Source organism: Pseudophryne corroboree, chromosome 6 (genome assembly GCF_028390025.1).
Source record: "Pseudophryne corroboree isolate aPseCor3 chromosome 6, aPseCor3.hap2, whole genome shotgun sequence".
Lineage (NCBI taxonomy): Eukaryota > Metazoa > Chordata > Amphibia > Anura > Myobatrachidae > Pseudophryne > Pseudophryne corroboree.
The window spans coordinates 391,602,888-391,616,006 of record NC_086449.1 but is presented as its reverse complement, the minus strand read 5'-3'; the positions used below and the strand labels follow the sequence as shown (position 1 = coordinate 391,616,006).

General features: G+C 43.1%; 1 protein-coding gene across 6 annotated transcripts in view; it reads left to right on the top strand.

Moving 5' to 3' along the window:
- IL15RA (interleukin 15 receptor subunit alpha) overlaps positions 1–13,119 on the top strand; it is a 185,253-nt gene that overhangs the window by 117,058 nt on the left and 55,076 nt on the right. For 5 of the 6 annotated variants that reach the window (XR_010179351.1, XM_063926795.1, XM_063926797.1 and 2 more), the window contains exons 6-7: positions 10,693–10,722; positions 10,804–10,867. Coding sequence is in view for 4 of the 6 variants with exons in the window: in XM_063926795.1 (XP_063782865.1) it covers positions 10,693–10,722; positions 10,804–10,867 (94 nt within the window). In the remaining 2 variants the exon portion in view is untranslated. Of the gene's footprint in view, positions 1–10,692; positions 10,723–10,803; positions 10,868–11,843; positions 11,984–13,119 lie in introns of all 6 variants that reach the window. The other variant, XR_010179350.1, reaches the window with a different exon arrangement.

Sequence of the window (13,119 nt, the reverse complement as noted above, 5' to 3'; positions counted from 1 at the left end):
AATAAAGCAGAATGTATTGGTGAACTGAACGCTCGGAACCGCTCACTTGCAGTGATATAGCGGGAGCCGTCAGAGACGTGCCTGTAGCTGGAGCCGTTCGAAGACGTGCTTGTAGTCTCTGGTGGTGGAGAGAAGCAGGATACCAGACAGGATACTGGGAGGAATGCTTGACGCGTTTCTCAGCCTCAATCCTGGGGCTGTTTCATCAGAAGTACCGCCTCCAGATCCTTGGGCATTTTTATACTCCTAGCCTCACTAATCATTGATACAGCTGTCTATAAACAATTAAGCAATTAAAAACTGATATAATGAGTGTTTGCAAGCTTCTATTCATATAGCAAGACAATCTAGGGAAATATAAATAATAAAAGGTTTTTATACCTCGCCATTTAAATCATTATACAATATTTAGAATAAATAAAACCAAACAGTGAGGCAGGAGAATTATAACAAAACAATTATTAAAATTTAAATACATAAATATACCTGTGGATGTCTCATAGCCAAATAATTACCATATATTTGTTCTATTAGAATGGTAGTGTCAATAGTCATTATAATAATAAAAAAAAAAAATATATATATATATATATGTATATTCCTGATAATATAATTTCTAAAACTTAGATACGCTCTCAAGGGCCAATGGGCTCCTCTAACGATTCTTTAAGGATTTTTTATAACTTCAGGAAAAACAGCAAAGTGGAAAAACATTATTGCATTGATTTTTCAAGAACCCTTAGATATAAATATCCAATTAGATCATATCACGCCTATATGTAAACATATGTGTATAGTATCAAATTTTTTTATTTTTTATTTTTTTTTTAAATATATTTTTATTTATTTTTTTTGAAAAAACATAAAAACTACACCCAATTAGAACTACTGATTAAATTAATGCGGAGCTACCTAACCCAGTATAATATTGGGGGGTCTAGATGATCATTGGGGCTTCGCCAGTCCTTTTCAGAACTTCCTCAATGTTCTAAACTTACTAAACATTATAACCTGAAAATAAAGGGAGAGATAGAACCGAAACTGTGTTTGGAAGTCTGCTAAGGGGGAGAAATAAGGAATTTTTTCTGGAAATGATGGAAAAGGGTAGTGCACCTGGGATGCCTATCTATAGCCTCTATTCACACAATTAAATATTGTTGAGCTCGATAGTATCATTCAGGCCCGCAGGAACCATAGTTCCAAGTTTGTAGATCCAAAAGGCCTCCTTGCGGCACAACTTCTTATATCTATCTCCCCCTCTGGTCGATGGGGGGATCTGTTCAATAGCTTGTACTTTAATGTCCTTGAGAATCCCCTTAGGACACAATCCAAAATGGCAAGGTAAACTATGTGTTCTATTATCTTTAATAAGAAGCCTCCTATGTTCCAGAAACCGAACATTAAGTGTTCTCGTGGTACGGCCCACATATTGAACCCCACACCCACATGAGATGACATAAATAACATAACATGATTGACAGTTGAGAAAAGATTCTAACTTATATGATTCATTATTGCTAAATGATGTGACGGTATTACATCGATGTGCTGCATGATCACATGTATGGCACCTTGACTTGCCACATCTGAAAAACCCTTTTGGTTTCGGGTTTGACCCCAACCAATTCCCCGTAATCGCCTCTTTAGTGGAATCTGGTCTCAGCATACTTGGTGCTAATTTAAGTTTTAGGCTATCTGCTTTCCTATATATATATATATATTTTTTTTTTTATTATTATAATGACTATTGACACTACCATTCTAATAGAACAAATATATGGTAATTATTTGGCTATGAGACATCCACAGGTATATTTATGTATTTAAATTTTAATAATTGTTTTGTTATAATTCTCCTGCCTCACTGTTTGGTTTTATTTATTCTAAATATTGTATAATGATTTAAATGGCGAGGTATAAAAACCTTTTATTATTTATATTTCCCTAGATTGTCTTGCTATATGAATAGAAGCTTGCAAACACTCATTATATCAGTTTTTAATTGCTTAATTGTTTATAGACAGCTGTATCAATGATTAGTGAGGCTAGGAGTATAAAAATGCCCAAGGATCTGGAGGCGGTACTTCTGATGAAACAGCCCCAGGATTGAGGCTGAGAAACGCGTCAAGCATTCCTCCCAGTATCCTGTCTGGTATCCTGCTTCTCTCCACCACCAGAGACTACAAGCACGTCTTCGAACGGCTCCAGCTACAGGCACGTCTCTGACGGCTCCCGCTATATCACTGCAAGTGAGCGGTTCCGAGCGTTCAGTTCACCAATACATTCTGCTTTATTTCATCCCTTCGGTGCCGCAGTCAAGCGGCGTGGGCAGCCGGCGCCCAACATTTTCAAAGGAAATACCGAATAATTGCAATCAGCAGAGGCTGGGGTAAGCACAATACGAGACTGTCAAAATAGCGTTCCATGCTTAAATGTCATTGTGCTGTGCACGGAATTGTGCTAATTAAAATCACCCGTAAAAAGCCTTTTTTAAAATACGGAATAAGTATTGGGAGCAGATATTATAAAGTGGACAAAACAAAGGTGAACTGTTTATATTCACACCACGGATGGACTTTTAAATCCATAAAATCATCTTATGAGCCTATACGTCTAATTAACCCACATGTGGAGCTCCCAGCAAGGAGCCCTTTTTTTAATTACAAGTGCTATATTACCATCTGAAGCACAGGTGGTTATATCGTTTTAGGGGATTTTGTTAATATGTCCATCATTTGCTGCTACTAATAAGTATTGATGCTTGCTATACTATATATGCTGTGTTATCAAATTACAGGATACCAGGTTTTATTTTTGTGATTATCATATATATATATTTTTAATAAATTGTATAATACTTTCAATGACAGCGCTTCTTTGTTTTTTACCATTGTCCAAGATGTAAAATTACCCCTGCCAGTATTCCAGAAAAAGCGGGAGAAAGTCCGCCGAAAAAGGGGCGGGGCTTCTCCCTCAGCACACTGGCGCCATTTTTTCTTCACAGTGCAGCTGGAAGACAGCTCCCCAGGCTCAAAGGGTTAAAAAGAGAGGGGGGGCACTAAATGTAGGCGCAATATATGTATACAAGCAGCTATTTGGGGAAAAATCACTCAGTTATAGTGTTAATCCCTGCATTATATAGCGCTCTGGTGTGTGCTGGCATACTCTCTCTCGGTCTCCCCAAAGGACTTTGTGGGGTCCTGTCCTCAGTCAGAGCATTCCCTGTGTGTGTGCGGTGTGTCGGTACGGCTGTGTCGACATGTTGGATGAGGAAGGTTACGTGGAGGCGGAGCAGAGGCCGATAAATGGGATGTCGCCCCCTGTGGGGCCGACACCAGAGTGGATGGATAGGTGGAAGGTATTAACCGACAGTGTCAACTCCTTACATAAAAGGCTGGATGACGTAACAGCTGTGGGACAGCCGGCTTCTCAGCCCGCGCCTGCCCAGGCGTCTCAAAGGCCATCAGGGGCTCAAACAACGCCCGTTACCTCAGATGGCAGACACAGATGTCGACACGGAGTCTGACTCCAGTGTCGACGAGGTTGAGACATATACACAATCCACTAGGAACATCCGTTACATGATCTCGGCAATGAAAAATGTGTTACGATTTTCTGACATGAACCCAAGTACCACATAAAAGGGGTTTTATTTTTGGGGAGAAAAAGCAGCCAGTGTTTTGTTCCCCCATCAGATGAATGAATGAAGTGTGTAAAGAAGCGTGGTTTCCCCCGATAAGAAACTGGTAATTTCTAAAAAAGTTACTGATGGCGTACCCTTTCCCGCCAGAGGATAGGTCACGTTGGGAGATATCCCTTAGGGTGGATAAGGCGCTCACACATTTGTCAAAAGGTGGCACTGCCGTCTTAGGATACGGCCACCTTGAAGGAACCTGCTGATAAAAAGCAGGAGGCGATCCTGAAGTCTGTATTTACACACTCAGGTTATATACTGAAACCTGCAATTGCCTCAGCATAAATAGTGCTGCTGCAGCGTGGTCTGATACCCTGTCAGATAATATTAATACGCTAAGACAGGGATAATATTTTGCTAACATTGAGCATATTTAAGACGTTGTCTTATATATAAAGGATGCACAGAGGGATATTTACCGGCTGGCATCCAGAATTAATGCACTGTCCATTCTGCCAGGAGGGTATTAGAAACCCGGCAGTGGACAGGTGATGCTGCATTTAAAAGGCACATGGAGTTTCTGCCTTATAAGGTGAGGAATTGTTTGGGGATGGTCTCTGGGACCTCGTATCCACAGCAACAGCTGGGAAGAAAAAATGTACCTCAGGTTTCCTCACAAAAGCCTAAGAAAGCACCGTATTTTCAGGTACAGTCCTTTCGGCTTCAGAAAAGCAAGCGGGTCAAAGGCGCTTCCTTTCTGCACAGAGACAAGGGAAGAAGGAAAAAGCTGCACCAGTCAGCCAGTTCCAGGATCAAATATCTTCCCTCGCTTCCTCTGAGTCCACCGCATGACGCTGCGCTCCACAGGTGGAGACAGGTGCGGTGGGGGCGCGTCTCGGTAACTGCAGGGACCAGTGGGCTTGCCCACAGGTGGATCCCTAGGTTCTGCAAGTAGTATCACAGGGATACAGGCTGGAGTTCGAGACGACTCCCCCTCGCCGTTGCCTCACATCAGCCTTGCCTGCTGCCCTTGGAGAAAGGTAGTACTGGCGGCAATTCACAAGCTGTACTTCCAGCAGGTGAAATCAAGGTACCCCTCCTTCAACAAGGCCGGGGTTACTATTCCAAAATGTTGTGGTACCGAAACCAGACGGTTCGGTGAGACCCATTCTAAAATTGAAATCCTTGAACACTTATATACGAAGGTTCAAGTTCAAAATGGAACCGCTCAGGGCGATTATTGCAAGCCTGGAAAATTTCAGGGTATCACTGGACATCAAGGATACTTACCTGCATGTCCCTATTTACCCTCTTCACCAGGTGTACCTCAAAATTGTGGTACAGGATTGTCATTACCAATTCCAGACGTTGCCGTTGGTCTGTCCCCGGCACCGAGGGTATTTACCAAGGTAATGGCCGAAGTACTTATCCCGTACTTGGACGATCTCCTTATAAAGGCGAGGTCCAGGGAGCAGTTGTTCGTTGGAGTAGCACTATCTCGGGAAGTGCTACAACAGCACAGCTGGATTCTGAATATTCCAAAGTCGCAGCTGGTTCCTACGACGCGTCTACTGTTCCTGGGTATGGTTCTGGACACAGAACAGGATAAAAAGGGTTTCTCCCGGAGGAGAAGTCCAAGGAGTTGGCGTCTCTAGACGGAGACCTCCTAATACAAATACAGGTATCGGTGCATCTATGCACGCGAGCCTTGGGAAAGATGGTAGCTTCTTACGAAGAAATTCCATTCGCCAAGTCCCATGCAAGGATCTTCCAGTGGGATCTGTTGGACAAGTGATCCGGGTCGCATCCTCAGATGCATCGGCGGATAACCCTGTCTCCAAGGGCCAGGGTGTCGCTGTGGTGGTGACTGCAGAGTGCTCATCTTCTAGGGGGCCGCAGATTCGGCATACAAGACTGGGTCCTGGTGACCACGGATGCCAGCCTTCAAGGCTGGGGGGCAGTCACACAGGGAAGAAACTTCCAAGGCCTATGGAAAAGTCAGGAGACTTCCCTACACATAAATGTTCTGGAACTATGGGCCATTTACAATGCCCTAAGTCAGGCTAGACCCCTGCTTCAACACCGGCCAGTGCTGATCCAGTCAGACAACATCACGGCGGTCGCTCATGTAAACCGACAGGGCGGCACAAGAAGCAGGATGGCGATGGCAGAAGCCACAAGGATTCTCCGATGGGCGGAAAATCATGTGTTAGCACTATCAGCAGTGTTCATTCCCGGAGTGGACAACTGAGAAGCAGACTTTCTCAGCAGACACGACCTCCACCCGGGAGAGTGGGGCCTTCATCCAGAAGTCTTCCAAATGATTGTACACCGTGGGGAAAGGCCACAGGTGGACAGGATGGCGTCCCGCCTCAACAAAAAGCTACAAAGATATTGCGCCAGGTCAAGGGACCCTCAGGCGATAGCTGTGGACGCTCTGGTAACACCGTGGGTGTACCAGTCGGTGTATGTGTTCCCTTCTCTGCCTCTCATACCCAGGGTAATGAGAATAATAAGAAGGAGAGGAGTAAGAACTATACTCATTGTTCCGGGTGGCCAAGAAGAGCTTGGTACCCAGAACTCCAAGAAATGATCTCAGAGGACCCATGGCCTCTGCCGCTCAGACAGGACCTGCTGCAGCAGGGGGCCTGTCTGTTCCAAGACGTACCGCGGCTGCGTTTGACGGCATGGCGGTTGAACGCCGGATCCTGAAGAAAAAGGGCATTCCAGAGGAAGTTATCCCTATGCTATTTAAAGCTAGGAAAGAAGTGAACGCAAACCATTATCACCGCATATGGCGGAAATATGTTGCATGCTGTGAGGCCAGTAAGGCCCCAAAGGAGGAATTTCAGCTAGGTCGATTTCTGCACTTCCTACAAGTCAGAGGTGACTATGGGCCTAAAATTGGGTTCCATTAAGGTCCAGATTTCGGTTCTTTCGATTTTCTTCTAAAATAGAACTGGCTTCACTGCCTAAAGTTCAGACTTTTGTTAAGGGAGTGCTGCATATTCAGCCCCCGTTTGTGCCTCCTGTGGCACCGTGGGATCTCAACGTAGTGTTGGATTTCCTGAAGTCGCATTGAGTTGAGCCACTTAAATCCGTGGAGCTACAATACCTCACGTGGAAAGTGGTCATGCTGTGGGCCTTGGCGTCGGCCAGGCGTGTATCAGAATTGGCGGCTTTGTCAAAAGCCCTTATCTGTATTTTATATGGATAAGGCGGAATTGAGGACTCGTTCCCAATTCCTTCCTAAGGTGGTAGCAGTTTTTCATGTGAACCAACCTATTGTGGTGCCTGCGGCTACTTGGGACTTGGAGGATTCCAAGTTTCTGGACGTAGTCAGGGCCCTGAAAAGTATATGTTTCCAGGACGGCTGGAGTCAGGAAAACTGACTCGCTATTTATCCTGTATGCACCCAACAAGCTGGGTGCTCCTGCTTCTAAGCAGACTATTGTTCGCTGGATCTGTAGCACGATTCAACTTGCACATTCTGCGGCTGGACTGCCGCACCCTAAATCTGTGAAAGCCCATTCCACGAGGAAAGTGGGCTCTTGGGCGGCTGCCCGAGGGGTCTCGGCTTTACAAATTTGCCGAGCTGTTACTTGGTCGGGTTCAAACACTCTTGCAAGAGTCTACAAGTTTGATACCCTGGCTGAGGAGTACCTAGAGTTTGCTCATTCGGTGCTGCAGAGTCATCTGCACTCTCCCGCCCGTTTGGGAGCTTTGGTATAATCCCCATGGTCCTTACGGAGTCCCCAGCATCCACTTAGGACGTTAGAGAAAATAAGATTTTACTCACCGGTAAATCTATTTCTCGTAGTCCGTAGTGGATGCTGGGCGCCCATCCCAAGTGCGGATTGTCTGCAATACTTGTATATAGTTATTGCCTAACTAAAGGGTTATTGTTGAGCCATCTGTTGAGAGGCTCAGTTGTTATCATACTGTTAACTGGGTATAGTATCACGAGTTATACGGTGTGATTGGTGTGGCTGGTATGAGTCTTACCCGGGATTCAAAATCCTTCCTTATTGTGTCAGCTCTTCCGGGCACAGTATCCTAACTGAGGTCTGGAGGAGGATCTTAGTGGGAGGAGCCAGTGCACACCAGGTAGTCCTAAACCTTTCTTTAGTTGTGCCCAGTCTCCTGCGGAGCCGCTAATCCCCATGGTCCTTACGGAGTCCCCAGCATCCACTACGGACTACGAGAAATAGATTTACCGGTGAGTAAAATCTTATTTTTTACTCCAAAATGTACGGTATGTTTATCTGCCATGCTTCTTTCCTGGAAAAGGACATAGGGAGAGGAGATAAGCTTTCAGCAGGGATGTAATATTCACTTCATTCTACATTTAGATGTGCAGTTTGTCATGTTTCACAAGTGGAATGTGTTCTTAAGGGCTCTCAGTCCTCTCCAAACCACACATAGTCATCGTTATCATCATCATCATCATCATCATCACAGCTCTCTTTGTAGACTAGATAGACGATGCAATAGAAATTTACAAATGCAAAGCATAATGGAGAATGTACCGGCAATGGTTTGCGCCTATGGGCAATGTTATTTTACAAAAGTCAATTCTCATAAAATGTCTGCCAATTGCCCAGTCTCGAATCACAACAGATTATTGGTCCTTCAGTCATTGCAACAATCTTACCCAGCATGACACTCAGCAACCGAGCTACAAGAACGAAGGGACGAATAAAGTGCACCACTCTAACACTAATACCTACATTTTATCGTACTCTCATTGGCATAAGAAGGTTTTCATGTTTTTGGATTTAGTTAATTTGAAAGTTATGTACTGGCCAGAAAATAAAATCAATGGTAATTATAGAGATACAAAAATTGCTATGGGAAAAAAATTGTCTAAGGGCACATGTGCATAGGTAATTGCCCTGCGTATTCTGGTGCTTTGCTCTGTGTATCTTGCGTGATGCGGAATAGAAATTGACTTAGGACACACCACAGATATGTCTTCTAATTAGAAATGTTCACATTATTATTTAAATCAGTAAGAACTTCGGTCAAATTTGCCCAGTTCCAGGGCCCCAAACTAATTTATAATAAAATCAAATTTTTTGTCCAGTTCTAAGGTTAGATCTCGTTATTCAGTGTTAAAACAAATAGCAAAAAATAAACTATGAAATGTTGCCTGTTGGAGCTTCAATGGCCCCATTGTAATGTATGTGAATTAAAACGGCAAACATTATTCTGTTTAAAGTTTAAGTTAACTGTTCCCATGGAATGGAAAACCATTAAATACACTATACAGCTGTTTAAGCTGGAACATAACCAAATGTGTTCATTTTGGTTGAACTTCGCTAAAGTTCTTTAGTTTAAAGTTTGAGACTTTATCGCACATTTTCTACCTCTTGAAATTATTTTATGAACCCATTGAAACCATTCTGACCATGGGGGTCATTCCGAGTTGATCACTCGCTAGCAACTTTTTGCAGCGCTGCGATCAGGTCAAAATGCGGCAAAACTGCGCATGCGTATATGTGTCGTACGGGTACAAAGTGGATCGTTGCGGGCGATGGATTTAATGAAGAATCCATTCACACAGCCGATCGCAAGAAGATTGACAGGAAGAAGGCGTTTATGGGTGTCAATTGACCGTTTTCTGGTAGTGTTTGGAAAAATGCAAGCGTGTCCAAGCATTTGCAGGGCAGGTGTCTGATGTCAATTCTGGGACCGGACAGGCTGAAGTGTTCTCAAGGGCTGAGTAAGTTCAGAGCTACTCAGAAACTGCACAAACTGTTTTTGTAGTGCTCGGCTGCAAAGGCGTTCGCACACTTGCAAAGCTAAAATGCACTGTGGGCGGCGACTATGCGTTTGCGCGGCTGTAAAAAGTTGCTAGTGAGTGATCAACTCGGAATGACCCCCTATGTCTGTTTCTAATGTCCCTATGACGAGCACATGGGACATACAGCAAAACGGAAAGTATCCTAGATCTGGCCAGACAGGCCCAAGCGACAGATCTCTGACAGATTTGACCATACACTTACTGTATATGTGTGTGGTTTAGTCTGTAAAATCAGGCAGTTCAAGACAAACAAACTGATCCAACAAGGCACAAGTAGCATGGTGATACAATGACTGCATGCGTTATTATAGAATAGCTGCATATGTGCCCATATTCTAGTTGATAATTTATTGCCTTTCGATAAGATTTCACGCAGATTTTGGCCCCGTTTCCGATAATCTCAATCCTACTTTAAAAAAGTTAGATTGAGGAGATGAGACTTGGAGTGGGGGCATGTTTTGTGGGGTGTGGGGAAGGGGGAGGATAGCAGGAAGAGAAGGCGGGCAGGTGAAGAGGACGGGACAGGAGATGGGTGAGGAGGAGCTGAGATGGGTTGTGACCTCTACTGTACATTCAGTGCCGGAGCCGAGACCTCGCTTGCTGGAGCCGGGTAGATGCCAAGTGCCGTGAGGTCTGGCGGCGCCGCCCCATCCTCCTGCTAGCGGAACGGAGCCACGTCTTTACCAAGAGGGTCTGTCTGTGTCCTTTCAGACAAAAGTCAATCCGACTGCCGGATTTGGACGTTCATTGAATACTGCTATGTCGGATCCTTTCCAACAATGCTTGTCGGAAAGGATCCGACTTCAGTTGAATATATCCCATAAGGTGCATACACACTGTGCAATATTTTAGAAAATAAGGCTAATTTTCCCCCTTCAGAGTGATATTGACTAAAATATTGCACAGTGTGTATGCTGCAAATGCCCCCCTCTATTGGCCGTACACGCAGCTCAATTTACCAATTTCGGCAGAAGCTGCATGTACAAGCCGGCCGCGCCCTGACGTCACTGAGTGATATTGTTTGCTGTATCGCTCGGTATGTATGCACGGGCTGCCCAGCTCATGGGCCGTATATGCACCTTTAGTCACATTATATATTGTCATCTTATCACTGTACAAATGTAGTCGAATGTAAAATTGTCACATACAGATACATGCATGGTTAATTAGGTAAATGTATCTAGGTGTGTTTATTGTAACCAATTATAGAAAGGTATATCTAACATTGTTTGTTCTTATTTTACATTATCAGAACATATGGAGCCTCAAACTAAAACAATAGGTAAGAAAAAGATGTAATGAAACACAGTTACACATTCAGAGTGCATGACATCAGTGTAATTTCTGCTCTCTGTTTAAATAGTAGGCATATCTGGGGGCTTTGTAGTCCTTGCAGTCGTCATCCTGCTCATTTATTCCATGATAAGGTATGTGGATTTATTTTTGTGACTTTTTTCATTTATTTATTTTGGTTTACATTTTGGACATTTATGTGTTGTATAGAAGAAATTGAGCAAGAGACAAAGAAAATTAAGCGACTATGACCTGCACAATTTCCAAACACACAACCACTAGTTTCCAACATTATACACCTTTCTGCCTGCTTATGTAGTCTGACAATGTGGCTCTTTTACTTTTTTTTGCATATGATATGGGTGTGCTGGTCTGTTTAGCTCTTGATCGAGATGAGAATTCTTTGTTGAGCTTTGAGTCTCGCACCTTTTGGTATATTTTCCTTCTATATTTGGATGAGTGTGGACTACAAAGCAAAAACAAGGTCACACCACCATAAGGAAAGAAGATCTTTGTAAGCCGAGAATATACTGTATGACTGGAGGACATTGATTACACGATCTTCAAGAGACTACCTTGGATTTCGTTATATTGATTGAGACTTTCTTCATCCATTAAGGTTTACTCTCCCAGGGGTTGCGCACAATTGCAAGTATTTGACTATGGAGCACAAAACATATTCATGATATCCTGCTGATAATATTGGTCAACATGATTTTTTTCCACAAGAAACCTGATTAGTGACTAGTTTTTGTTTTAAATTCTGAATTCAAATATGTGATTAGAATTTGTCCATAAGGCATAGTGTGTTTGTGAGAGTTACTTTTCTTTTTTCATATTCTATTGTTCTTAATGACCTGTCATTCACACTCAGACATTAGAAAACAATAATTGGCCTAAATGTGAATCTCTTATTCCTAGGCAGAAAGACATGTTAAACACTCATTAAGTGGATCATAAAAAAGTGTGTTTACCTCCACTGCAGATTAAACTAGGACTGATGATACAATTTGTAAAAGCAATTGATAAAAACTCTGCTGCACTTTATGCATGTGAAATTTAAATTTCCAAAAGTAAGTGATGCAAAACTGAAAGAAGGATTTTTTATAGGGCTACAAATAAGATCAGTAATGGATGATGAAAATAATCAGTAACTGTTAAATCCACTGGAAAGCGCAGCCTGGTTGTCATTCAGAAATATCTGTTCTTGTTTTTTGGGAAATCCTAAAGCAGAAAACTATCGTGATATGGTGAGTGATCTAGTGAATTCATACAAAGCTATGGGATGCAATATGTCTTAAAAACATCACTTCTTAGACTCCCACCTAGATTTCTTCCCAGAAAATCTGTATCTGTATGATAGGCCGACAGTCAATAGGTCAACACCAAATGGTCGTCATGCATATGATCGGCATGGTCAAAAAGGTTGACATGACAGTGGTTGACACACCATTTGGTCGACATGGGTTCTTTTTTAATTATTTTCATTTATTCAAGTTTTCATACTTTACCATCCACGTGGACTACACTTGGGAACGGTAACCTGTGCCGCACACAGCAGTAGCGGTGCCAAGGCAAATGGAGTCCCAGTATGCTGGCTGACTATTGCTGGACCATGAAGAGAGACTCATGGGCAAAATATGACAGAAAATCATCATCTACAACTTTTTAGGTCAGCCAGAATGAGGTGTATATTTATCATTTAGACTTACGCAAGTACTAATTTCTTAAAACTTTAAACGTATGCCACAAAAATCCCTGCCTGATGGTAAAAATCTGAATGCCTATTTGAATTCAGCACAAATTTTTTTTATTTAGATTCAGTTTATTTAATTCTTGTGAAAGAAACAAAGTTGTTTTTTTAGCCCAGTGTAATCCTTCATGACTCCAGGTTAAATAAGAAGTTTTTCCAGCAGTTCTTGGGTATGTATGGAGCATCTTGAAGTTGCCCTCATAAGTGGGCAACTTACCACAATGGCCAGAGTATCACAGAGTCAGCCCTCGAGGTTGGTTCCCGGGCAGATGCTTTCTGACATGGCAGACTGCCTGGTTCTGGCGGAGGACTTTCCGTCATACCACACTGTGGGTCACCACCATTACAGGCTAGCGGCGTGTGTTTTTGTGTGTGGGGAGTTCTGCCTACTCCCTCAGACTGGGGAAGTAATGCACATGCATGGCCCCTGCTGGTCCTCCTTGTAACTACTTGTTGACATCACCGACAGTATCCTATTCAAGGGGAGTCAGTGAAGCATTTATTGTTTGATTATTATTCAGGTTTCCTGCTGTCAGGGTATACCCCTGGTTCTTGGTCAATCCTTATTCCTGCTTTGTTTCCTCAACTCCACGTGTACTGAAGCCTTGTTGTCCAAGTCCTTGTCTGTTCCCC